Source organism: Amphibalanus amphitrite, unplaced genomic scaffold (genome assembly GCF_019059575.1).
Source record: "Amphibalanus amphitrite isolate SeventyFive unplaced genomic scaffold, NRLGWU_Aamphi_draft 000053F_arrow, whole genome shotgun sequence".
Taxonomy (NCBI): domain Eukaryota; kingdom Metazoa; phylum Arthropoda; class Thecostraca; order Balanomorpha; family Balanidae; genus Amphibalanus; species Amphibalanus amphitrite.
In genome coordinates, this window is record NW_024881549.1 from 970,541 (window position 1) to 997,058 (window position 26,518).

General features: G+C 46.1%; 1 protein-coding gene across 3 annotated transcripts; it reads left to right on the forward strand.

The window, feature by feature from the left end:
* Positions 1 to 22,794, forward strand: LOC122377979 (cyclin-L1-like). Of its 3 annotated transcripts, XM_043358644.1 has the most exons (10): positions 3 to 244; positions 1,768 to 1,952; positions 3,000 to 3,120; positions 3,386 to 3,450; positions 3,684 to 3,986; positions 5,334 to 5,418; positions 20,355 to 20,559; positions 20,785 to 21,089; positions 21,445 to 21,612; positions 22,082 to 22,794. In XM_043358644.1, exons 5-10 carry the CDS (start codon positions 3,950 to 3,952, stop codon positions 22,257 to 22,259), a joined length of 978 nt encoding a protein of 325 aa, XP_043214579.1. In that variant the 5' UTR covers positions 3 to 244; positions 1,768 to 1,952; positions 3,000 to 3,120; positions 3,386 to 3,450; positions 3,684 to 3,949; the 3' UTR covers positions 22,260 to 22,794. The 3 variants fall into 3 exon arrangements, with proteins under 3 accessions (XP_043214578.1, XP_043214579.1, XP_043214580.1); XM_043358645.1 differs by lacking the exon at positions 5,334 to 5,418 and having other exon boundaries at positions 12 to 244; positions 3,684 to 3,688; XM_043358643.1 differs by lacking the exons at positions 3,684 to 3,986; positions 5,334 to 5,418 and having other exon boundaries at positions 1 to 244.
* Positions 22,795 to 26,518: the final 3,724 nt, after the last annotated feature.

The following is a 26,518-nucleotide window of genomic DNA, read 5'->3' on the forward strand; positions in this document are numbered from 1 at the left end:
ACACAAACGTTCTTTCTGTTTCAGAGAAACTGTAATGGCGTCGGTGAGGAGTGACGCAATGGGTGCTTCTCAAAGAAATTATGGAGAGGTTGTCCTCACTCTGGAAAATTGTCTTTTGAGTGAAGAAAAGCTGACACCGACCCCGTCTGGCTTAGATGGGTTGGAGCCTTCACTAGAGACTGAACTAAGGATCCTGGGAGCGGAACTCATACAGACTTCTGGGAGGCTTTTGAGGCTGCCACAGGTAAGGCATCATTTTGTTAAATCCTTTTTTTTGTCATTGGCAGAGTGAATTTCTTTTTCCATTATCATTTGTTGTATTTGCTGTTGAAATTTGCTGAAACTTCAGTTGGGGAAACTACGACGAGGAGCCAAACAAAAATTGGATCAGCCAATCAACGGCTGGAGTCAGTTGGGGAAACTACGAGGAGCCAAACAAAAATTGGATTAGCCAATCAGCGGCTGGAGTGGGCGGGGCGATGACCATATATGGTCATAAAATCAGACAACTTCATCTTTTCAATGAATTTTAGCATTCAAATGAAAAAATAAGGCATAAGAATGTTTTTTAACCACACAAGGCCTACACTCACCCGGTGCATAATTAACTGGCGGCTCTAAATCGCAGAGTTACAACGCAAGGTCAAACCGTGATTGGCAAACATGGCGGATTGAAACAGACGCGCCAAAAAATGTAAGCAGTACCGTGGTTTAAAAATGTCATTATTTTTATTATTTTGTTTATGGTTTTTCTAATTGTAGTTAAGTTATTATTTTAGAATTAAATATTTTTGTTTATTGTAACGAAATCAAATCTTTTAACAATTTTCTTTCATAAAACCAATCCATTTATTGAATGGCCAGCTGATTGTGACGCCCAGAACCTGCAGAAAAGCCGTTTTCCTATCGCCGTTTTCGAGTCAATTCGCCGAATTTAATCAAATCACACTAATTCCTAGTGAAAAATGGAAGCCTTTTCTCTCCATTAAGTGGACGCAATACCGCAAATACGGGCTTGTTATACCGTTTTTCACCCTTAGTAGCGGGGGCTGCATTTATGCCCATATATGGTCATCAAAAGTCCATTTATTGACCAATCCATTTTTTGACATTCGCCTCGTAGTTTCCCCAACTGGATGGAGTGGGCGGAAATATGGCGGATTGAAACATATGGGCCAAAAATGTAAGCAGTACCATGGTTTGAAAATGTCAATTTTTATTATTTTGTTAACGGATTTTCTAATTGTGGTTAAATTATTATTTAAAATTAAACATCTTTGTTTATTGTTATTAGATTAAATCTTTTAACAATTTTCTGTCAAAACACCACTGAACTCTATAATGTGGAATGCGCATCGGCCGCCAGATGGTGTCCAACTTTGCTGCTATGTTGCGCAGACCAGGAAGCGGCGGTATTAGTATATATAAGGTCCGAGTGGCGGAACGATTATGAAAAGCACACTATACGATGCATTTTGACCTCCTGATTTCATATCTGATAGTTATTCATTTTGGAACCAAGTATCAATGCAGCTAGCTATCTGTGCTTCAAGTGCCCTATGCATCAACAAATGGAGTGGCTAGGACAAAGGGGAACAGAGCGCGGTGGCGAGGGCGGCCCGACCCGCACCGGCCGGCCGTGGGCAGACGGCCGGCCAGCTGGCATTCAGTTGGCAGGGAAGCCGTTGAATAACGAGGCACGTCCCTCGTCCCAGCCCGTTTGTCCCTCCAGCCTGCCGGTGACCATGCTGTTTGTCTCCATTTCAGACTGCAATGGCCACCGGGCAGGTTCTCATGCACCGCTTCTACTACTCCAAGTCGTACGTGAAACATCCGATGGAGATCACGGCCATGGCGTGCCTATGTCTGGCATCCAAGATAGAAGAGGCGCCAAGGAGGACCAGGGATATCATCAATGTGTTTCATCACATCAAGCAGATCCGTGCTAAAAAGTGAGTGCCAGCACGGAAGCTAATATGCACCACACAATTAATGAAGGACAGCCGAAAATGCCAGCCGTGCATTATCACGCAACCTGACAGTTGGCACATAACCTGAAAGCTCGCCTCGAAACTAATAAAAGGTTAATTTGTTGCTTGTAGGACTTTGATTTTTCTCGGTCTTGTGCTGCTTTTCAAGACGTTTTGTGTTGAAGCTTCTTTTTAATCAGGGTTGGCAGAGGGTGGCAAAAACTGGTTTTTGCCGGTGGTTTTAACCGGTTTAAACCGGCTGGCAGAAACCCTGGTGGCAAGAACTGGCAAAAACTGGCTAAAACTCAGATGGCCAAACCTACAACTTTTCTAGTTAGGAATGGATTTGAAATGTACAAATGTATTTCTGGTAGTTATATGGATGCACTAAACATTCTCAAGTTGCCTCATTACTTATCCCTGCTTAAACTGTCTATGCATGTCGGTAGACATCCACAACGGAATGTATTTCCATGTAAAGGGAGAGTGGGGTAAGGCGGCCATGGTAAGTAGGGTGCCATGCGGTGCCGTCGTGCGCATATCAGTGGCAGATGCCCCTTCGCACTTCTGATTGTGCAGGATTCACCCAGTCACCCTTGCACTGGCTCATTTGTCACCCCCAAAAGGCATCTTACTAGCTCCTTATGGATAGTCCATGAAAATGTTTCTGAGTTAGGTATGAAGCATTTCAATGGTCAATGTCATTTCTGTTTGAAAGCATAAAGCTTTCACCGAATTCTCCTTAAAATATTTCATGTTCAAATACATGTCTAGGCATAGCATTGTGATACTTCTTAGTTTTTGCTAGTTTTTGCCACTTTTTGCCGGTTAAAACCGGTTTAAACCGGCAAATGGCATAAACTAGTTTTTGCCGGCAGAAATGCCAACCCTGTTTTTAATATAGGCTGCAAATGTATCATGAAAGCTTTAGGTGTGTCATTATCGACAAGAGTGCACAGAGATGTTCAGCGATGTCGCGCAATGAAGGTAATCTATACACCGTATGACGTTGGACCCCTATGGTTTCAGGACTATCAGTCCGGTGGTTCTGGACCCAAACTATATCCACTTAAAGAACCAGGTCATCAAGGCGGAAAGGCGGATTCTGAAGGAGCTGGGCTTCTGTGTTCATGTTCAACATCCTCACAAGGTAAGCGAACTGTGAGACGTGGTGGGCCGTGCTAAGGTCTGTAAATAATAAAAAGTGCAAGGTCTGTGATATGTGCTAATATCTTAATTTAGCTTCAGTTTACGTTTAGACGAACTTTGAAACTACTAAGATATTAATGACTGGAGGGTGATTCCTACTGTTGTCAGCTGATTATCATGTACCCTGAGGTTCATGTTTTTTTCAGATGATTGTCAGTGTCATGTAGCTGAGGTGTCATGTACCTGAGGTTCATATTTTTTCTCAGATGATTGTCATGTACCTGAGGTTCCTGCGGCTGGAGGGCAACACGGGCCTGCTTCAGTACGCATGGTAAGTACCCGATGGCCATGCAGCCATTGCCCATGCCCGGCAGAGCTGGTTCCAAGTTGGCTGAGTGGTCCACGTTCGCTGTTTTGTCACCGTCGTGTGTCTCGATGTTGTATTCCATTAGTTAGGGAAACACTATGGGTACGCCTAATGCATCAAGATACTTGGTAACCCATTGTTTGTTGGTCACAATATCAGCACTGTCTAATTTTCGTTTTGTTTTTTGCCTAACACAGATTAGGTGAGCAGAAGCCTGAGTGGTAAGTAGCCAGGCTGGCCGCTGGCTCTGTGGCTGAGAGGCGACCGGCGGTCTCTGGCGGTCATCCCTCCCCCGGGCGCGCGGCGGCTGCGTCAACGGCCTCCCGGAGGCGGCGGCACCGGCCCTCCCCAGCTCTGCCCTGCCCAGGCCACCGGCTCAGATTTGAACGGTCCGCCACGGACAATCCTATATCGTTACAGACCAGGTGGCCGCCCGGCCCGCAGACCGCGCTGAACTCGGCCGATGAGAGAGAGGTGTCCTCTGTACCGGGCGAACCAAGGTGAGCCGCCCACCGCAGCACGCGCGCAGCGTGCTCAGTTGCATTGGCTGGCTACACTCATGGTCTCGGATTCGTCAATCTCGTTTCTTTCATTTGGGCTAGGCTTGCAATTGTTACGCCAAAACATGTAATGCACGGTTCACAGTGGTCATGCATCTCTGCTACTGACATTGTTGGAGGTGGATGTTGCAAGTGGATGTAATGTCTTGAGGGTCTTAAAGTCCGTTCTCAATATGTGGGTGACAATCAATACTGATTTTTTCATTTTTCTTTTGCATATCGAGCTATTTACATTTTGTGATGTTCTTGGCCTCCGATCGAAGTTGATTTGGCTCTACATTTTATCCACAAAATTTGTTATTTTAAAGCTTGATTTAACCTTGTGTTTGTCGCCACGGTTTTGCATACCTTTCTGCGTAAATCTCGTTTCTTTCGGTTGGGTTAGGTTTGAAATTGTTATTCTTAAACATATAATATCGCTAAAGGGGATTGTGGGTTTTTATGTCACGTTACATGATCAAACACCTGTTATCACCTGTAAACACCTATAGTCGTATAGTCTGTCGTATAGTCTGTCGTATGTACGGTTAGGAGAAACTTGGCTCTACTGCTCAGCAGTAGAATGCCTAATACCCCCAAGCGTTTAAACTTGCACAGCGCAACTGCAGAGCCTTTTTACTTTTGGGATGCGAATCAGTGCAGCACGTAGCTAGGTATCGATAAAATTCATTCGAATGGACTGGCATTTTGTGCACAGAAAGCATTTTATCGCTTTATGAAAATATTTGTTATTGCTCATCATGCTAAGCTGTTTAAAGTGAACCTTTTTGAGGTTTTGAGAAATCATGAGGGAGATGTCAATTATACCACGGAGGTTCTCAGACTTTAATTTTGTCGTATCCCTAAATTGTACGTTTCGCTCTGGTAAATGGCGAAAACCGTGACGACACAACACGAAGTTAAAGTTAACCATATTTTTTCGTTTTTTCTTTCGCACCTCTTCTTATTCATTTGACATGTTTTGGGGTCTAGGGATCTGCAATTTCTCATTCACTCAACCCTTTAAAGATGTCAGGTGAGCAGGCCCTTCGAATGGTCGCAAAATGACCATAGCAAGCTTCAGTCCTAATTAACGATCTATGAAAATCTGTATTGATAGATTGCGGGAATGAACCTGCCTCTGATTTCACATTTTCAATGGTTCTTGTGAAGTCGTTTCATGTATACTTGCTCCGTGTTTTCACAATTTGTTGTCATGTTACATCCAGATATATCCACCTCCAATGTCAGCAGTGAGTCATGCGGTCGCTCTGCTCCGGTGCTGAATGTCTGGTGTTGATATTGCAGTTGGTTGCGAGGAACCAGCTCGCTGTGGTCTTCTCGGCCTGGGATCGGCCGCGCTTCCAAGTCTGCGCCCGGCCTCCACGCAAAGGTGGTATTGCGCGTGCCCGCCCCCGAGGGCCGGCCAGGCGCACTGTAGTTGGCCTGCTAGCTCAGCATAAAGCGCCGTCTTCGCTCTAACTGAAGGATGAAAAACTAATTTGTTTCCATTGACGTTATCGTGTTGCAGAAATGCTCTTAGCCTGATACTCTTGTTCAGGAAGTTGAGTAGCGACCTCAGATAAAGTCAGCTGTAGCAGGGAATGCTGAACTGAGCCCGATGGCAGCGGGTTTCGCTGTGCGGGCGCTGTGTTGCTACCTGTACCGTGGGTCGTGCTGGCCGCTGATGTGCGACTTTCCGACTCAGGGGCGTCCGCGCCAGTCAGGAACGACGAGCGACGCGCGGCTGGCCTGGAGACTGTGACGGCGGCTGTCGGTCCGGCCAGCCCCACCGCCGCGGCCCGGTCACATCCGGCCCGGTGGCGCGCCGGCGACCAGCCCCGCTTCGCAGCTCACTGTGCTTTGCCCACCCACAGCTGACCATGGAGGCAGCTTCCGAGGCGGCGTCAGTTCAACGATTCATTCGCTCACTGAACTTTAGAATGTAGGCTTATATGTGCACATAAGACCTAACTTAATGTATATATTATCTTTTGTTTTCATAGAATGGTAACCAAACTACTAGAGCTCAATTATTGTTAAATGGTATTCATCATTATTGGTCATTTGCGCGTGAAGTAGTTTTCTTTTCACGTACAATGAGTGACCTTGGAGTGTCGAGTGTCGTGCTAGCCCAGGGAGCATGCACGACGTTACGCCATTTCTGACTTAATTTTATTTTAAATGAATCGCCTGATGTAAAGTTGTTTGCTTTAGCAATAGAAAAATAACGAGTATGGTAATTTCTTTCGTTACATCTTTGAAAATTGACATTGCTTGATTTTGTACATTAAATATTGTGGGCAACATTACTTAAAATTTGTTTGCAATATTGCCTGTTTCTGTAACCGTCGGGTGCAGTTTACCTGCTCTTTTCGTTTGAACAATATCTGATAAAGTAAAAAAGAATCAGACCTCAATACGTATGTATTTTCTTGCACAGATTTTACACGTAATTTAACCCGAGCCCCCGCTGGGGCTCCTGGATTTTCACGTTCTGCTAGGGCTGTTTAGACACCCCCCACCCCACCCCCACCCTTTTAAACTCGGCTCCTGGGCCTCATAAATCGTAAGTACCTAACTCGCGGTAGGCGGCGTACAAAAAAGCGTCAAAAATCATGATGAAATCACTTTGGTTAATTTTAGGTCAGATCAAAGGTCAGGCCACCAGATTAAGTCATCAATGGCCAAATTTTGTCTGCTTCAACATTAACCTCGACAAATAAGCGTATAACTGGGGAGCGAATGGGGCTACAGTGCCGCAGAAAAGCGCATTTGATAGCTTTTTAAACGTTCTTTCTGGAGTAGAATGTGAGATTTGACATCAGATCAACAGTTAATTCTCCAGAGGGCAAAAGCTGCAAAAACTGACGTTTTTGCGAAAACTGTAGTCCTGCATTAACTTTTGACTCCAACGCTGCACATTATTAAACGACTTCGCGGCCCTAGTATCTGTAATTAGGTCCTCAAACTCTTTATAACTTGACTTTTGACTTGAATCTTGTGACACAACATAGGGCTTATTTGTATTTCGATGGGTTATACATATTGAGGTCCTTAAAATCAATTTTTTTCGACAAGTCCGAGCTATCAGGTGTATGTATGTCATAAGCTGGTTCAATGCTTGCCGTGTTGTGCATGTTAGCTGTGCCGTGCCATGCCTACTTCATGTGCTACTTCTTTTCGATCTTCACTCTTATTTCGATCTGAATTATTTTTTCTCCGTGCGTGGTGTTTTAGTCGAGCTCTGACATGCTAATTCAATAGGATGTGATCGTTTGAAGTGCGACGTTTAATTGCGGACAGTATTTTATAAAAGCTGCATGGCCGTGATCCCATCGCGTATGAGGTTTCCTTGCGGTGTGTGCGGCGAGCTACAGCCATTTCACCGGGGGCCGCTATGTCGATGGTGGCGCCGCCTACGGCGGCTGTGGAGAGTTGTAGGACACATTGCATCGAGCTAGTCAACGGACTTTAGTATTGTGCTCAGTGGGAACAGCCACATTAAAGCTAAATTAATGAAAAAGCGCAAAAGACACGGTTGCGTCGGGTTCGTGAGACTGACACGCTAAGACACTGACAGTGCAAATTATGCTCGGATAGCATGCGACAAGCATCGCAAACTGTCACAAAACAAGTTCAAGAACAATTGGTGTTTTGAATAGCTTCTCGAATTTTGGGACGCTTAGCCGTTTGGTAAGTCTGCATCTGCATTATCTTAGACAGGCAAGTAAGTTCACCTAAAAAACTGCAGGTGACCGATAGGCGTGCAATATTATTTTGCATAAAAGTCGACTAATTATGACATTGCTGTGACGTCATTCCGGTAAACCTAAGATGTATAGAAGTATTCTTGGCACCCGGTGTAAAATTGATACAACGTAGAGTACTGAAAGTTTTGTATCGATACCAAACTTTCATAACGACAACTATTTTGTTGGTTTGGCAAATATGGCACAATAGTGACTTTTTTTTTAAAAGGATTTGGCTCTTTTCTTGACGAGTCGTCAATGACGTAGTTTCGACAAAATGTTTTCTTCGTCACACAAGCTTTTGACTTTTGCCCTGGAAGGGGCGTTTTTGGTCATGCTCCCCAGTTTTTTTTTTTTTTAATGTGTATTGAGAAAATCGCAGCGTGTGTTTTACATCATGTGCGAACATTTGACCGCAGATCACTGAAGGGTTGGGTCACTAGGTCGATTGAAGCTACCGTGTCTCTTACAAAAAGCTTGCGATGCTATAATTCCTACAGGCTATCTCCTAGAAGTGAAACTCTGGGTATGGCATGAAAATATCTTTGCCAGAAAACTTGCGTCTCGTTTTTTTTATCTTAGGCCTGGGGTCGCGTTAGATTTGTAACACCATCATAAAAGGAACTTAAAAATGCTTAGTCCTTGGAACCACATGTCAAAACCACATGCTAGTGATTGTGAGAATCATGACCTATCCATATACCATATCCATCCATCCATTTTCATAGGCTTGGACCACTGATGGCCAGCGGTCACTCGAAATAACTATATTGCGAGGTGATGTTAAGTCACCCGTAGTTTCTCGTCAATAACTATTGACGAGGTATGGTATAGCGATGACAACACCTTGAATGTGTTTACCGACGATACGAATCAATTCATAAGCAGCGTGGCCTTTTCCGATCATGTTAAAGGGACCCTCCCACCTTAACATTAGATTTGAGTTGAGAATGGGGTCCCTGGCTCACAATTACCGGTTTCGGCACTCACAACATCGAGAAATGCCTTAACCCGCGACCTGGTGGGGGGGGGGGGGGGGGGGGGTCGGGGCTATTTTTGCCCCTCCTCCAGACTTTTCAATATATATCCAGAACCGCTGCGCCGATCGTCACCAAACTTTCAGTACCCTCCCGGACATCAATTTTACACATGGTGACCAAAATTTTTTCCAAAGGCTATGATAGGTTGGCCGGAAATGACGTCAGAGTGACGTCATGTTCTGCCGTTTTCGACCCCAAAAAGGGTTTCGCGGGAAGAGCTGTCAGGCCTATAGCTTTGCAAATACAGAAAAATGATAAGGACATAAAAGCTGTAGAATTGACAGGGCTACAAAACTGCTATCTTGGATTTTTGAAATTCTTGGATTTTGACCCCCGAAAATCCAAAAATAAATTTTTTGGATATAATAATCGAAAAATCCAAAAAGTTTTTTGAATTTCGCAAAAAACGGAATATATGTGATAGTCCTTACCGCCTTCCATCCACATACCAAATTTGAGATTGATACCTCTTTTTTGGCGAAGTTATAGCGAAAAAAAAAACTGTTCAAAATTGATGACGTCAAATTTTCAAACTCAATTTTTAGCAATTCTAGACCCCGTAGCGCAAAACAAAGACCACCAGTAGACTCCCCGTGACGAGCTGCATCGAATCAATACCCATTTTATGCAAAACTATCAACTTTAAAATTTGACCTTTTTTGGCCTGACCTTGACCTGACCTTGACCTGAACTTCACCAGAAAGTGACCTAAGCCGTACCTGATAGTCTTATAACCAACACCATTGAGTTGGAAATGAAAAATTGGTCATAAAACATGCATCACACAACCTTAGTAAAGTTGGGCTCATGTGACCTGACCTGTGACCCTTGGTGACCTGACCTGTGACGTGACCTGGTATTGTCAGTGACCTCTAATAGCAACATATCTACTAGGCAACTGACGCCCTATCGCTGATTCTTGACAAAATGCGTTTTCCTCGGTGTTATAGCGCATTCCCTAGAAGACCCGTGAACGGTGAAACATTTCATCTTTGACCTGACCTGTGACGTCATCGGTTACCCCGAGGTCAATGAAATTTGGTTTCCTTCGACAAATTTGACAGGCCTTTCGAACGCCGTTTGAATTTTGCGGATCCATCCAGTAGTTTCGGAGATACGAGGGGGGGGGGGCAAAAAATAGCCCCCCCCCCACCAGGTCGCGTTATAAACAGACCCCACCAGGGCGCGGGTTAAATCGGAAATATTGAATTTCAAAATTGCAGCATTTTGATTCAGAGGGGCTAATGCATAGGTATACCCCTCTGAATGTGTGACGTCAGCGCAGATATCTAACGATTTTTAAATGTTTGACTAAAACGTTTTGTAGCACGCGGTGGTATATGCTGCTTTGTGCGCAAACAAGTGCCGCACTTTCAGCTGCCAAACTATTGCTTCCAAATAAAGTCGCTAGGAACAGCGGAGATCCCAAAAAGTAAACAAAAGTAAAAGTCTAATATCTTGAAAACGGGTGAATATTTTTCGGTGAAATTTGGTAGATATTCGTTTTCGCTCTTTCTGGACCGAGCGACATCACTTTCATACCAATTCATAAACTTTTTTGAAGGTGGGAGGGTCCCTTTAAAACACTGACCTTAGTTTAAATTTTCAAGTTGATAAGGTCCGATACAGTTCATTTGATGCGTTTCGATGAAGCTCTTATTGAGTTGCGGTTTTCACACCCTGGGGGCCAAGCCGTTGACCGGGGGTCAAATATGGTAGCATTATAGGGCAATAGCCTGTTTTTTTCCGAGACACTGCAGCTCTGCCTATTGATTCACGGGCTATGCGCTGTTTGTGAAAAAAATATGAAATCTGGAAACATACACGGCAAATTGTTATCGTTGACCTTCAGTGACCTCGGCGTTGACTTGGGGTCCCACTCCCTTTAGTACTTTGAAAGAACTGTAGAGAGCTATCGGTGGCCTTTTCTGCATCTGTCTGGCATTCTCACTCATCGAGCTGGGTTTGGCCACAAAGGCCAAACCCAGCTCGGGTTTGGCCACAAAGGCCTCCCGATCGTCTCGGACTTGACACCCAAGGTCAGGTCACCACGTCAAGTAACCTCCCCTCATCAAAAGTTGCAATGCCTGCAATAGCTACATCGATCGACCGATTGCTTTGAAACTTGCAGGAATTGATAAGAGCAACAGTATGTACAAAGTATATATCTAGGAATTTTAGTATTGGTGACCTAAGGTTAGGTTTATTTTGTGCCCTCCCTTATCAGTCAGTGAGAGAAAATTGAAAGGCGCCTCTTTTAGACGAACGTCATCCTCTAAACACTTTCAAACGCCGAATTATAAGTAAACGTCAAGCTGAACCCGAAAATGGCACTGTGACATGATCTGTGACCCCTCATATGTCCTTGAGGTCATCTCAGGTTACGATAGGTAATTTAACAGTTTCTCGCTAAAAACTTCTGATACAGGCATGCTAGAGCGATGAAAACGCCGTACATGTGTTCGGCGCGACAATACGGATCGATTGGTATGCAACATGACCCTTTCTGGTCAGGTCATGACCTTGACTTGAGGTCAAATTTTAAATGTTGACCTTTGGATGTCAAAATACGGTTTATTCGATGCGTCTTCACGATACCTGGCAAAATAAATGTCGTGCCTTTCTTGAGTCAAAAGGTGTTACAGGAAAAAAACTTTTTTTTCGTAAAAACTGCTATTTTTCGAGATTTTTCCCCCTAGAGGTTAACCGTTGGCCCCAGGTCAGACCTGAGGGCTTGTTCTAGAAAGAGCCTTAAAAATAGGTATCAAATGCATTTTCCGCGGTGCTGTAGCGTCATTGGGCCCTGAGTTATGTGCCAGTGTTTCGAAAAGTGTTCAAATAGGCAACATTTTACCTTTGATTACCCCTGGTGACCTAACCTTTGACCTGACCGATACGAAAAAATGACCTAAGTGTTTTCTTTCTATTATGGACGTTTTTCGAATGCCGCTTACGGCTTGTATCGTTACGTGGCCCAGGAGCCCAGCTCGAAGGGGGGAGTGGCTGTTAACCACCACCCCCCACCCCCCACACCCCACACCCCCACCCAGCAGGGCGTGGAGATTCAGGACCCCCAGCGGGGCGCGGGTTGACCCCCCCCGCACATGGGGGGGGGCGGTTGTTACGTACAGGTAGGTTTTCTGCGCTGTATTAAACAGTTTTTAAGTTAGAGGTCTGGTTTTTCGTGTACCTGCTTATCTAACTTATTGCAGCGTCTGCTGACACTTATTGCAGCGTCTGCTGACATTTCAAGTTTCTTTGGTCCTTGGCTTCGGAGTTATGACGTTGTTCTTCAGGTCATGTCATGGCGTAAATGACCAATTCCCAATATCTTGTGTGGGTTATGGGTTTTGTGAACTTTTGGCATCATGATTTCGGATTTTTGCTAGTCTTACCCCCACCTATCATGTAACATGTTATTTGATATACAGATGTCAGGATGAGGGTCAAGGTCAGCCTAGATCATGTGAAAGCCTTGTGTTTTATGCATGCTGAAATTACTTATCGTGAAGTTTAGTTGACTGCATTTTCGTTAAAGGCTTCCCAATTAATGACCTAATGTAATAAGGACACCTGGACACACACCAATTGATGAACGCATCAGTATGCATGACCTAATGTTATTAGGACACATACCAAATGATAAACACATCAGTATGCACACAGACACACGCAGATATACGCCTAAACACATACATAAATCAAGCGAGCGCGTTTTTTTCCAACACTTATCACTTGAACTTACGGGAATGTTTTACTTAAAGGGACTATCCCACCTTCTAAAATGTTGTTAAAACCAGTTAAATTGTGCCCGACTTTATAGATTGGATGACCAGGAACACGGTTCTGGCATTTATTTTTCATTAAACATCTTAGGCTTCCCATATTACAAACACAAACTTTCAAATATGTGACGTCACAGCCCAAAATTACATCCTTCCCCAGGCCACATTACTGTCATAAAGCTGATTCTTTTTACTCTGTAGGCACAACAAAGTTCAGACCAAGTTTTAAGCGATTTTTCAACGAACAAACCCATTTAAATCAGAATGACTAAACGAGGTGACGTCACACTAACGGTCGCTCCATGTTGAAGATAGGGCCTTGTACAAGGCCCATTTTCAAATGAAGGGAACGAATTTCTTCAACACCAAGAGGCCGCGGGGGTTGCAACCTAGATAGATAGTGGTTTCTGAACCTCGCCGCAAACTTGGCGATCTCAACTCAAACCCCATGTTAAAGGTGGGATAGTCCCTTTAACCCGGCAGTTGCTGGGGTATTTCGCCACCCACCGTTTGCTGGGGGGGGGGGGGGGCGTTAAACGCCCCCAGCCGATAACTCGAGAACCAATAGGCGCAGCGAAACGCACGAGGCGGCAAACGAAAGAGCGCGACGAGATGCATCAGATGAGTACTTTAAAGTTCAATTTTGAGGTCACAGGCCGGGTCAAGGTCAGGTCAAACACCTGAAATCGGGCTTTCAGTAGCATGGACTTCAGGACTTCGCAATGGGCGCCTCTCGTCATAAACTATGTCAAAACGGTGCACAATCCTTCATCTAAGGCCTGCAAGAGTGTCAGCTCCATGTAGGGGTCAGTCAGGCATAGGTCAGGGTCAAGGTCAGGTCAACCGGGTAGGCACATATCCCCGAAAATCAAAATTGATATTCGCAGCCTGTGACACATGTTTTATGGGTAATTTGGGGCGTAGAACACGATGGTGACATTCATTTTATCATGTGTACGTGTTTCGCTCAAAAAGTTAAATTTAAGAAATGCATGTACCATGGTCGTGAAGTAGTCACGAGAAATTGCCAAGATTCAGTTCAAGATTTTGGAAAATGTGGAACGATAATCAATAATCGAAGATAGCCATTTGATTGTTCATGGTATTGGCAGTCTAATGGCGTTTACGGCATGTCTGTATGTTGATTCTGGTATTTTATATGATTTTTTGAACGTATGCCGTTTTTGGTCGAAATCTCAGAAATCATGACGTCACTAAAACCTCGATTTCTCAAAAAAATTTCCGACCGATTTTTTTGAGACTTTGTCACAATAAACTTCAATCAATTCCCTACAGGTACCCAAATTTTGGCGCGCCGTTTTTATGGTATGGCCCGGCGAAAAAAGTGGGGGCGTTTAACGCCCTAACGTGAAGGTTTAACGCGTTTAACGTGAAGGTTAAGGTCCAGGTGAGCTATGCTTGCTTTAGAGAATGACCTGTGTGCTATTTTAGGTCACGTGAGGTCATAACAGGCAACGCATGTGATGTTCCAATGGTGGCCCCAAATAGTAATATCTTTTAGTTTGACCTGACCTGAAAGGTATGATTGACCAGAGGAGCTAAGATTCTGTACCGCGGGACTTATCTTTTCCCAAAGAATCAAATGGTTTTGTTGCAAAGGTGCATCATCACCTCTCACAAGGAAAGAACTGGCGCGGGGTGTGCCCCCCCCCCCCCCACGTGTGTTCTAAGATGAAAAAATTGAATGTGCGGGGGACGGTTAACACATGTTACTCGATCCTGAAGAGGCGAACGCCATTTGACGCAAAATTCAGTTACCTTCGACATACATTTTGACTTTTCTAAATTCTCCATCACAATCATCCATCGAAACCATACAAGAAAAAAAGAAAACGAAATTTATGGTCGTCGTAAGTCATCGCTACTTGTCTGTCGCATTTTTATAACTTGTGCTCCATCTCATGTGCAATGAAGTCAGGTAATATCGGCAAACTCGACTTGATCAATGTAAAAGATTGAATGCCTCTGCCCCTCCTACCTCTCCGGCAATAATAGGCTTAACCCGCGCCCCGTACGGCTATCGGTGGACCCTACCACCCGTGGGGGGGGGGCGCGTTTCGCCCCCCCCCCCACTAAGATCTCGGAAATTTACCGGCCGATTTTCAAAATTCAAACGGCGTTCTATAGCCCCACCGGGGAACTACCTTGTGACCGAATTTCATTGACCTAGGTCTAACCGATGACGTCACAGGTCAGGCTAAAAGGTCGGATTTTCACCGTTCACAGGCATTTCAAGAAATGGGCTGTGAAATCGAGTAAATTGGAAAGTTATTGAAAATCATCGATGGTAAATTGTTTGTCAAACACATACTTTGCTATCTGAGGTCGCTGATACCGGGTCAGGTCACAGAACTCAGGTCACTGCAGGGGTCACAATATGAAATTGTCGTGTGATACATGTTTTACGGTCCATTTTACATGACAAATGCGATTATGTGGGTCAGGCAACCCTTGGGGCCAGCTAGGTTACGTTCTGGCGAAGGTCAGGTCAAATTAGGTCAAATTTTGAAGTTGATATTTTTGCATAAAATGGGTATTGATTCGATGCAGCTCATCACGGGGAGTCTATTGGTGGTCTTTGTTTTGTCTTACGTGGTCTAGAATTGCCAAAAATTGAGTTTGAAAATTTTACGTCATCATTTTTGAATTTTTTTTTCGCTATAACTTGGCCAAAAAAGAGATATCGATCAAATTTGGTGTGTAGAAAGAAGACGGTAGGTACTATCATACATATTCCGTTTTTTTTCAAAGCTCTAAAAAACTTTTTTTGCCGATATATCCAAAAAATTACTTTTTTATTTTTGGGGGTCAAAATTGAAAAAATGAAAAAAAAATCCGAGATAGCAGTTTTGTAGCCTTTTCAATTGTACACCTTTCACGGCTTAATCATTTTTCTGTATCTTCAAAGCTGTAGGCCTGACAGCTCTTCTCGCGAAGCTTTTTTCGGTCGAAAATGGCAGAACATGACGTCATTCTGACGTCATTTGTGGTCAACCTATCATAGCCTCTGGAAAAGACTTTGGTCACAATGTGTAAAATTGATGCCCGGAGGGGTCCTGAAAGTTTGGTGGCGATATTTGCAGCCGTTTAAGAGATATCCACGGAAAAGGACAGGGGGGCGTTTCGCCCCCCCCCCTACGGGGCGCGGGTTAAAGTGACCCCTTGACCGTTAAAGTGACGCCTTGACATTAGTTTTGAGTTGAGATAGCCAAGTTGGGGTTCCTGGCTCACAATCACCGGTTTCGGCACTCACATCATCTAGAATTGCCTTAATTCGGATATATTTGATTTCAAGCTTGCAGTTTTCATATTCTAAGGGGCTAATGCATTTTAATGCACCCTTTTGATTCGTGACGTCAGCGCAGATCTAACGATTTTTAAATCTTTTACTAAAGCCATCGGTAGAGCGTGGTGGTATATACTGCTTTGCGCGCAATATCTGCCGCACGCTAAAGTTTTTGCTTCCATACGACGTCGTAGGAACAGCGAAGGTCACAAAAAGTAGACAAAAGTAGAAGGTTGAAACCAGTGAAAACTTGCCCGTGAAATTTGGTATATATTCATTTTTGAACTTTGTTAACATCGGGACATACTTTTATGCCAATTCATTAACTTTTTTGAAGGTGGAAGGGTCCCTTTAACCCTCGCCCCCACATGCCATTTTCCCATCCTAGAACGCACATGACGGGGGGGGGGGGAGTTGCCACCCCGCGCCATTTCGTTCCTGCTGGAGAGAGCTTCACGGTAAGGACCAGCAGATTCTTTGGGAAGAGACGAATCCAATGGTACCCAATTTTACCTCATTGTGTCAGTCATTGACCTTCCAGGTCAGGTCAAACTAAAAAAGTGTTGCTGTTTGGGGTCGCCGTTGGAATATCACGTGCGGTGTCCATCATATACCGATTACGCTGCCGTATTGGTGCCAAGCCAGCTAGAACAGCTCTTTGTCACACTATCCGACGAAGTGTTTGCCGGCTGTGGTCATTTCAGGTCAAGTTAGGTCAAGGTCAATGATATGTGTTTGTATGTCTGTGTGTGTATACTGATGTGTGCACCGAATACCGATTGATTTGTGTGTCCCATTCCCTATTACATGAGATGAACTGAGAAGCTTCTACCAAAAATACAGTGAAAGAAATTTCACGAAAAGTAAATTCAGCTTGCCTAAAACGCAATGTTTTTAGATGGCCTAGGACCTAGGTTGACCTTGACCCTGACCCTATCTGTACATCGTCGAACAACATGTTCCATGATAGGTGGGAGGTAGGACTGGCAAAAAAGCCGAAATCAAGGTGTCAAGAGCTTACAAGACCCATAGCCAACGCAAGATAGTGGATATTGGTCATTTGGGTCATGACATGACCTGAAGAACAAGGTCATATCTCCGAAACCAAAAACAGCAGAAACTTGAGATTTTCAGTGGACGCTGAGAAAGGATAGAAAAGCAGCTATACAAAAAAAAAAAACTAGGCTTCTAGTTTTAAAAATGTTAAGCGCAGAGCAGAAAAACTACCTGGGGGGGGGGGGGGGGGGAGAGTCCTTTCATCTGCGGGCGAGGGTTAGCCCTCGCCGGACCTATTGGTTTTCTACATACGCGCCGGCCGAGGGGGGGGTGGGTGGGTACGACCCCCCTCGCCGTTTCGCCCCTGGTGGAGCTAGCGCGTCGCGGAAAAAAACGAGCGTGTGCGCCGTTACGAGACGCAGAGATTGGTACCCGATTTTAAGGTCCTAGGTCAACCGGTGACCTCTGAGGTCAGGTCAAGTGCCCCAAGGTACGGTTCAGTTTTTGGTGAATAGCTTCGCAAAAAACGGCCGCAGAGCCGCGATTTTGGCAGCACCGTGTTCGCCTCGCTCAGGCGCGTCGAATGATATACTTTTTGTCCGGGTCAGGTCAACTTGGGGTGTTGACCTCAGGTCAAGGTCAGGTCAGCACCCCCAGGTCACGAAGTTGGTCGAAAGAGGTCATGTCGCATATCATTCGATTCGGCAGGTCTTCCTGAGTCCATTGGTGGCTTTCCCGACTCGCTAGCTCAATTTGATCAAGAGTTATTGACGAAAAACTAATATGACCTTGATGACGTCATAAATGACGTCACGCAAGGTCAACATTGCAAAAAAGAAGCATCTAACCTTGCAAGGAGTGCACCAAATCACGATTCTGTGTGCTTGAGATAGTTGCAGATCGTTCCCGGCGCCAGAATAGCAGTTTTCATTTTTCCCCATTGACTTATAATGGTGAGGTCACGAAAATGACCTGACCTCATATGACCTTTAGGAAAAATCCGAGATATACAAGTTGTGAGACTCATAATGGATACTAGATCCTGCAAGTTTCATTTCCCTGTGACATCTCCTCTGGCAGTGAGGGCGTTGCGAAGTTGCGACATCTGAAGACCGTGCAGAGGTTCACTTATGACGTCATAGGTCAGTAACCTGACCTGACCCAAAAACGCGGTTGGTGTCAAAAGATGCGGCTTGAATCAAAGGTCAGGTATGCCAAGTTTCAGCTCTCTATCGCCAGCGTGTTCGGAGCTATCGCGAAAAAACCCTATGGGGGGGCGGCACCCGCCCCCCCCCCCTCGGCCGGCGAGGGTTAACCCTCGCCCGTATGGGGGGGGGGTCGAACGAACCCCTCCGCTCGGTTTTTCGCGCATAGCTCGCGTAAAAATCGGCCGATCGCGACGAAACTTTCAGTACCCTCGCGTTAATCAATTCTACACCTACCCTGAAAATGTCATGGTCCCGACCCAAATGATCTTTGACCTGTGACCTACTTTTCGAGATCATGGTTGGCAGGAATCGTGATTCGGCGTATGTCGGCTCGAATTAGCCGCGCGTTTGCAGTCTTTTAGTGGTTTCAAGCGTTCGAACATGTGATGTTAGTCCCATGCATTAGGGTGGGTATCAAGGTCACCTGAAGGTCAGGTTAAGTCATTGACCTTTGATGGCCTTGGGTCACTTTTTCGAGTTTTACATGTATCCAGGCTAGTTTTTTTTAGCTGAATTCGAATTCAGCAACCATTTGAACAGTTACGAAGTAGTTCCAGTGCCTAGGTAACATGTTACGAAGCTGGTACATTGCGCGATTGGTGGTATATTTTTTGACCATAGGTCAATATTTGACCCAGTTATGGCAGATCAAATGTCAAATTTCGGGGAAAAGCTATAATTTTCCATGTTACATAGCCAATATTGGCGGATCTATGAAAGATGGCGACATGGAACTTTCACGACCGTGTTTCTCAACGAATTGGCAACAAAATGATGCATAGTTGACCGCATTTCAGTCATTACTGGCGTGACGTATTCCCCGGGAACACGGTAGGTCACACCGGCTGTCAGCGAGGATGGTCGTAATTGACCTGGGTTGACCTTGTAAAGGTCAAGGAAAAGTTTTGAATGCGTTAAGGTGAACATTGAACCACATATTCGGATTCAGGACCTCAAGAAACCGCACTTACAGCTCATATCACGGAGGTCGGCGTGTGAAGATGCGAGGTCATTGACCTTGGTTGGCCTAAGAAAGGTCAATATACAATGTAAAGATTCATGTCCTGTCAAAATCGGACATAAATTACACGGAATAGTTTCGTTCTTGTCGTCCAGTTACGCGGAATGTACGACTTTGTCAAAAACGGTCGGAGGTTGTACAGGTCTCGCGGGTTATAGCGGCAGGTTTTGCCCCTATGAAATTTAGTAAATTTTCGGCTATATCGTCTTCGTCTTAAGCTTTTAAGGGTTGAAGCTGCGATCTGTTTATTCGTACACAATACACATGCCTGCCATGATGAATGATCCTCTAAATTGGCTTCATCGCTTATCGATTAGTTTATGAGATCTAGCCGGAAATGTAAAAAGGCAAAACCTACCGCTTAAACCCCCGAGAGCCGTACCTATTATGACGTCATTACTCGGTGACCTGACATGACCTGAACATATATTCTTTTTACCAAAAGCTGCGCAAAGGATGCCTCAGAGGCTATGGAAAATTTCAGCACGATCCGACTAATGGCTCGGCGCTCATCACAAAAAAAACCCTCAGGGGGTCGCATAGACCGCCCCCCCCCCTTCCCTGTCAGGGCGAGGGTTAAGGATCATAGTTTGGTTTGGTTTTCCAAAAATATATTCGTACACCTCTTCGTACGTTATTACTCAATCATGCAAGCAAAATACATTGTCGTCTGTTGGCCGCATTTTCACCTTTAATTTCCTTCTGAGAGTTTGCATATTTTTGTTGATGGCAAGTAGGGGGACGACTGCTTTTATTTTACCGAAACAAGCAAAAAAGGCTACATCCTTAGCTGTTTTGTCATCTTTCTATAAGCAAAATGCTGAATACTACATCAAATGAATTGATTCATGTAAAATAAAGAGGTGACCAAGAAGGCAATATATTCACTAGTTTTGACCTTTGATTCCTCCTGAGCCTTTTTTTGCGTCTTGCAGACGTTGTATTGGCCGTCGGCCGGCGGGACGCATCTATTCGCGGCGCCAGGGCACTGCCCTCCAATGGGCCGCCCTGCTTCTATAGTTGACACTAAGCGCCGTGACCGTATATCCTGATCAGGCTCGGAGGGCCGACCATCCACCCACCCACCGCCAGCATTACCTCAGCCGGTGCTGCCGAGGACGCGCCCGGACCCGCCCCGGGAGGAGCAGGCCGCCAGAGGACCGCCGACGCCCGCCGCCGCGTCGGGCACCCCGTGACCCCCAGCCGCCTTCTCTCCGCAGGAACGCCATGAACGACGCGCTACGCACCAACGTGTTCGTGCGCTTCAGCCCCGAGACGGTGGCGGCCGCGTGCATCTACCTGGCGGCGCGCGTGAAGCGCGTGCCGATGCCCAACCGGCCGCACTGGTTCACCGTTTTCGACATGCGCGAGCAGGACCTGCGAGAAATCGCCACCGCCATCATGAAACTCTACACGCGCGCCAAGGTATGTACGGATGGTGCAGTGTAGAGCGGGCGTAAATGAATATTCTTGTTCCAAGTAGTTTAAGTAGCTAGTACCGTGCCAAGAAACAGCTCAAAATTTCAATTTCATGTACAATAATTAAGTAAGAATGCAGTTACTTGGGTCATCGCTTTTCATTGCACCGAACGTAGCTACGAACCTTTGTTCGTGATTGGCATTTCTCTGACCAGTCACCTGTGTCCGCAGCCGAACGCCGAGCAGCTGGAGCGTGCCATCGAGGAGCTGCGCGCGCGCCAGCAGGAGCTGCGCCTCAAGAACAAGCTGCTGTCGGGCACCAACACGCCGCAGGGCGCGGGCAACTTCAGTCCGGCCGTGTCGCACAACAACTCGCCGGCCGAGCAGCGCGGCGCCTCGCTGGTCGACTCGACCGGCCGCGAGACGCCCAACGGCGCCGCGGCCGGCTCCGACCCGGCCGCCGACCCTCTGCTGCCCGACTCGGCCAAACTCAACAAGGAGAACATCGCCTCGGCGCTCGCCAAACGCTGCGACAGGTGAGCGCCCTCCTCAAAGACCAGGGCTTTGTCGCGCTGACTCGATATTTGCACTTAGCTGTGTATCAGGACATAGACATATTTGTCTTATGTATGAATGTTTCGTCAGTTGCTATTTCGGTAACTTGAGTCATTCGGAAAGTCATTTTAATGTTTGACACGTATTGCTAATAACTTTAGCTATTTTCTGGCCCAGTACCGTTTTCTGTTTGTCCTCCGGCGTAACTTTGCGTGGGTGCATATTGTGCTGCTATTGCAAATGTGTTATAACATGCCGCTTGCCCGTAGATTGATGTCTTTTATGTGTCCATGTCTCCGATGCCGTGCTCTAACTCCCGGTCTCCGTCGCCCGCAGCTCTCGGTCGCGCTCGTCCAACGAGGACTCGGACCGGCGCAAGCTGCAGTCGAAGAGCCGCCGCGACCGCTACCGGTCCCACTCGCGGTCCCCGAGCAACGCACGGCGCCGCCACTCGTCCACCCCTGACCGGCACCGGACCAAACACAAAAAGGACAAGGAGCGCGGGTAAGGAGCAATGTCGATATTTGGGGAGTGGCCGCCTCAGTGATACGACTGGAACTACGGCGATTGAACCCACGGCATGCACTCATGAAACATGCTGAAAGACGCACTTCAAATGTTAATGCTTTTGTCCCTTGGTATTTGTGTACACACAGAGCTCACGAAAATCCATATGCCCTTACACACTCGACAGCAAATATTTCCTATTGACGTGACAATGTTACATTGTTACAATGCTTCATGGTTAGATGTTGGGCATTGTTTGCCATACGGCTGAGACTGACAGTTGTAGATGGCACAGGGTTGGGCAGAGTTAAATTTGGTTTGGGTAGATAAAGTGAGAGTCGGGATATGACGGGTGAATGCTGACTACTGCATGTGTTTTCCAGAACTATGTGACCTGTGGCATTCAGCGCCTCAGTTATTTCCCTCTTGATTCGTGTTTAACCAGCCTCCTCGCCTGTGTCCCCAGCCGCGACAAGACGCGCCACCGGTCAGTGGAGCGCGGCCGGTCCCGCTCGCCACTGCGCTCCAAGTCGAAACACTCGTCCCAGAGCGTCGGCAAGCGCGACCGCCGCGGCTCGCCGCAGCAGGACCGGCACAAGAGCAGCAAGAAGCGCTCGTACGACTCGAACCACAAGCGCCGCTGAGCGGGCTCGCTGTCCGGCTCTGAGGGAACTGATACAGCCCACTGTGCGCGGCGCCAGTCGGGGTGTGACGGACAGGTCTGGGTCTGCGACTGTGGACTGCGAACAGGTGAACGGAGCTCCGTGCGGTTCTGTGTGCTCGATATGCTAGATGCTCCGTGCTGATGTGCGGATAAGTGTGGGAGCGCGGCTGTGTGCGGAGTTAATGTTTGATGACCCGATATGGATTATGATGGACGATGGTTGTTGAGGGGTGGTAACGCTGGCGCCATGTTCGCCGTCAGTTGGTCGCAAGTGAGCCTTTTCGGTTCCTTGGACTACTGAACTGAGTCTGAATGAGCCTGATTGCTCAGCCTGATCGCCGGAGTGCGTGTGTTCATGTCGCTATTGATGGGGCGGAGCTTATGGATCTCGCTCCCGCAGCGATTAGGTACCGATTGTCATAATACATCAATGTGTATAGATCATGTCACAATATGCATTTTTGTGGATTGGATGTGTGTATTTTATGGTGGGTAATAAACACTGAATTACCCGTTTCGGCTTTTTTACTGATGAGAATTGAATGGTAAACACGGAATCAAGGTGGGCTGCTACTGCGACTGACCGCCCGCGGGTTAGAAAGGCGCCGAGTGTGGACTTTTAGGACGTGAGAAAAAGATAATTAACCCGCGCCGTGCTGGTGGCCTGAACTTTCCGAGTGCTGGGGGGGGGGGGCGTGAAAACGCCCCCTCCCCGTCTAACTCGGCTCCTAGCCCACGTAGCGACACGCGGTAAGCGGCAAGCGAAAGAGCGTCAAAAATAAGGAGGAAAACACTTCGGTCATTTTTAAGGTCAGGTCACCAGAGGTTGTTAAAGGTCAAATGTAGTCAATTTCAATAATTTTGGAAACTGCCAATGACTAACTCGGGAACCAATAGAGCTACAGCTCCGCGGAAAAGCGCATTCGATAGCCCTTTTACAGAACTTCCTGAGTAATGCTCTCAGATCTGACCTCTGAGGTCAACGGTTTAGCCTCCAGAGAGCAAAAACTGTAAAAATAGCCGTTTCCACAAAACATGTTTTTCGGCAATGACTTTTGACTCATCACTCAAGAGCGCCACATAACCTACTTCTGGCAGCATCGTGTTCCTCTCGTCGAGACGCATCGAATGAACTATTTGTTGACCTTGAAAGATCATTACAAGGTTTCCGATGTAAAAAAATGACCTCAGGTCAAGGTCATGACCTGACCGGAAAGGGTCATGTTGCACATCAGTCGATCCTTGTCGTCGAGCTGAACACAGCTGACGTGTTTTCACCGCGCTAGCACGTCTCTATCAAAAGTTATAGCCAAAAAGCTGCTGGTGACCGTTCATATCCTGAGATGACCTCAGGGGAATACCTACAGAGGGGTCACAGGTGCAAATTTCCGATTCAGTGTGTCACGTTTACCTATGAACCGATGTTTGAGAGCGTTTTGAGCGACATTCGTCCAAAAGAGGCGCATTTCAATTTTCTCCCATTGACTAAATGGAGAGGTCGCAAAATTGACGTGACCTTAGGTCACGGATATAAACAGTCTGAGGTACCTATACCTACATTTTATACGCACTGTTATCGCTGAAAGTTTTAAGTGTCACGTTTACCTATGAACCGATGTTTGAGAGCGTTTTGACTGAGCGACATTCGTCCAAAAGAGGCGCATTTCAATTTTCTCCCATTGACTAATTGGAGAGGTCGCAAAATTGACCTGACCTTAGGTCACGGATATAAACAATCTGAGGTATACCTACATTTTATACGCACTGTTATCGCTGAAAGTTTTAAAGTGATCGTTCATACTTCAGTCGGTGTAGCTATAGCTATAGCGAGCCTTTGAACTTTTTCTGAGGTGAGGTCACTTGACGTAACCTGGTGACCTGCCCTTAGACGACCTGTATCCAAAATGTTCACATGTGCGGAAATGATGTATGAACATGTATACCGCGCCCGCCGTTTTTGGGATAGGTATTCGCGAAAAACCTGAGTTGGGGGCGTAAAAACGCCCCCCCCCCAGCAATTTAGGCGCCTGTTAATCGGCACGGATTAATCCATTATCGAGATTACCATGAGCGTGTATTTGTAGCTGGGTATATGCCTACATTCATGCAGGCATACTTGAGTTTTCACATCTCTTATGAAAGCTTATTATGAGATCGATACGAATGATGCCCTCTTGAATAAGCTCTTGGGAACTAACCACTGAACACTAACAGAGAGAGGAAGGACTCTCTGATACCAGCCGGCCCTTTGTTGGTCAGCCGGCCCTTTGTTGGTCTAGGCAAGGCTATAGAACTATAGAGCTATAGGTCTAGGTATGACTTTTAGATTTGCGAACTGTGATCTTGGTGCAAAATGCAAACACACTGAGCAGATGTGTTTGAAAGCTTCGTCATGGACTCATTAGTCATTACCTACCTAAAGTGGATGTTCGGATGACTCGGAAAATGTTGCTTGAAAGTTGAAACTGCATTCGTGCTAGTATAGAAAACTTGACGCTAACTATCTATTCCATTTTTTTTTTATTAATGCGCCATGGCCATGGTGGGCCATGGAAATGGTCATGGCAGTACGAAGGAAATGTACATACATACGTTGAGCTGCATTGTGATTGCTTCGTCGCGGTTTTGCTGCGTTTTAGTTCAAAAGCGTGACATAAATGGCGCCGCCGGGACAAACAAAAATCGCGCGCCTTTCCAAGGCCATATACCTTTCTGCTACAACACGAGGTGAGGTCTGGCAAATAATGAATGTTTTAGGGGGCTAGGGCCCCTAACAGAGCGTCCCATTATTTCTCATGCAAGGAGAAATAATCCAGGGAGGCCCGTGCACTGTGTTCCTGTGTTGTGTTTGACCTGTTTGGCCCCGTAGTTAGAAAGGTGGTAGGCAAGGTGCAGTATATAGTATACTGTATATACCTACCTGGGAGGTAAGCGGCGTGAAAATCACATCGAAAATATTTTTGTCAAGTCTAAGCCTTTTAGATCATGAGGTCAAGTCACCAGGCTACCACTAAAGCTAGGTGATAAGGTCCTAAAGAAGTGTCAGCATTCAGCTATCCAGCACAATTGAGTCGATTTATGTACCTACTTTTTGCCCGTCAGGCGGGTCAGCTCCTTGGTGGGTCCGTTCCTGATTGCCCTTGAGGTCACAATACCGTCACATGCAGTGTACCTGTCAATTGTCATTCCGATCACTCCGCTCAAAGGAAGATCATAAAGAAGAAAGTCCGTCGAAGAGAAGACCAAGACCGTCATAATCAGAGAAGGACCTGCACCAACTGCTTCGCCTGTTAACAGTAAGCCCACTTTTTACTCTTTCTGCATTACACTGCACAGCCTGTACCTACTCGATTACAAACTGAAATGCCAAATGGACTCTTGGTAATAAGGTATCTACATATGCGTAATATCAATACCTATGTGTCCCTTGCAATTTTAATTGCACACTACATATGACTTAATTGAAAGGTGAAACATTATAAATGACTGAAAATTCACAATATAATTGCACACTACATATGACCTAATTAAAACATTAAAATGACTGAAAATTCACAATAGTGGCGCAGACGGGAGAGTAAAATTCGTTTTACTTTGCCTCCCAAATTTTCCTTTGGGGGGGGGGGGGGCGGAGAGGCTTTCGGTATTTTCAATATAAGGGCCCTTTCAGCTGGATGTCCACTTTGAAATAAAAACCCATGCTGCCGTTGCCCGTTAGGTCGGTAAAAAGTCAATGTTTTCCAATCGACCCGAGCAATTAATTGTCACCGACTCACCTCACTGAACTGTGGTTTCTTCGAATTCTTGGCGGAAATCAGGTTAATATTGCTTGTATATATAATATATATATAGATTGACATGTTTTTGTGCTGCCAAACAATTTAAATATTGACCTGACCCTATATACCTAGTCCATGTAAGGGCACAACATGTTACGTAATGGGTCGATCTCCCGTTATATTTCTTATTCCTTTCTTCACTTGGCCAACCTTGAGTCTTGACCATAGATCAGATTTGTCACGCCGAACTGTTATGTCCGGTCTGAGCTACTTCGCAGATCTGTGTCGCGGCCCCGACCGATGGCTTCCGGCCTTCGGTGGACGCAGGGCGTCAAACGGAAACAGCGGCGCCGCACCCCATGGGCGAACTGGGCTATAGGAGCGGTCGGATGTCCGCGGGTGTGCGTCCCTGGGCGGGGGGGGGTGGTGCGGTCGCATGGGGAGCTGTCTGGGGGGGGGG

Excerpts from the sequence above, each read along its gene's own strand:
- LOC122377979 (XM_043358643.1), top strand. The coding sequence starts at position 35 with ATGGCGTCGGTGAGGAGTGACGCAATGGGTGCTTCTCAAAGAAATTAT. Across the intron at positions 245-1,767 it reads GGCTTTTGAGGCTGCCACAG|ACTGCAATGGCCACCGGGCA; the intron begins GTAAGGCATCAT and ends TCTCCATTTCAG. Across the intron at positions 1,953-2,999 it reads AAGCAGATCCGTGCTAAAAA|GACTATCAGTCCGGTGGTTC; the intron begins GTGAGTGCCAGC and ends CTATGGTTTCAG.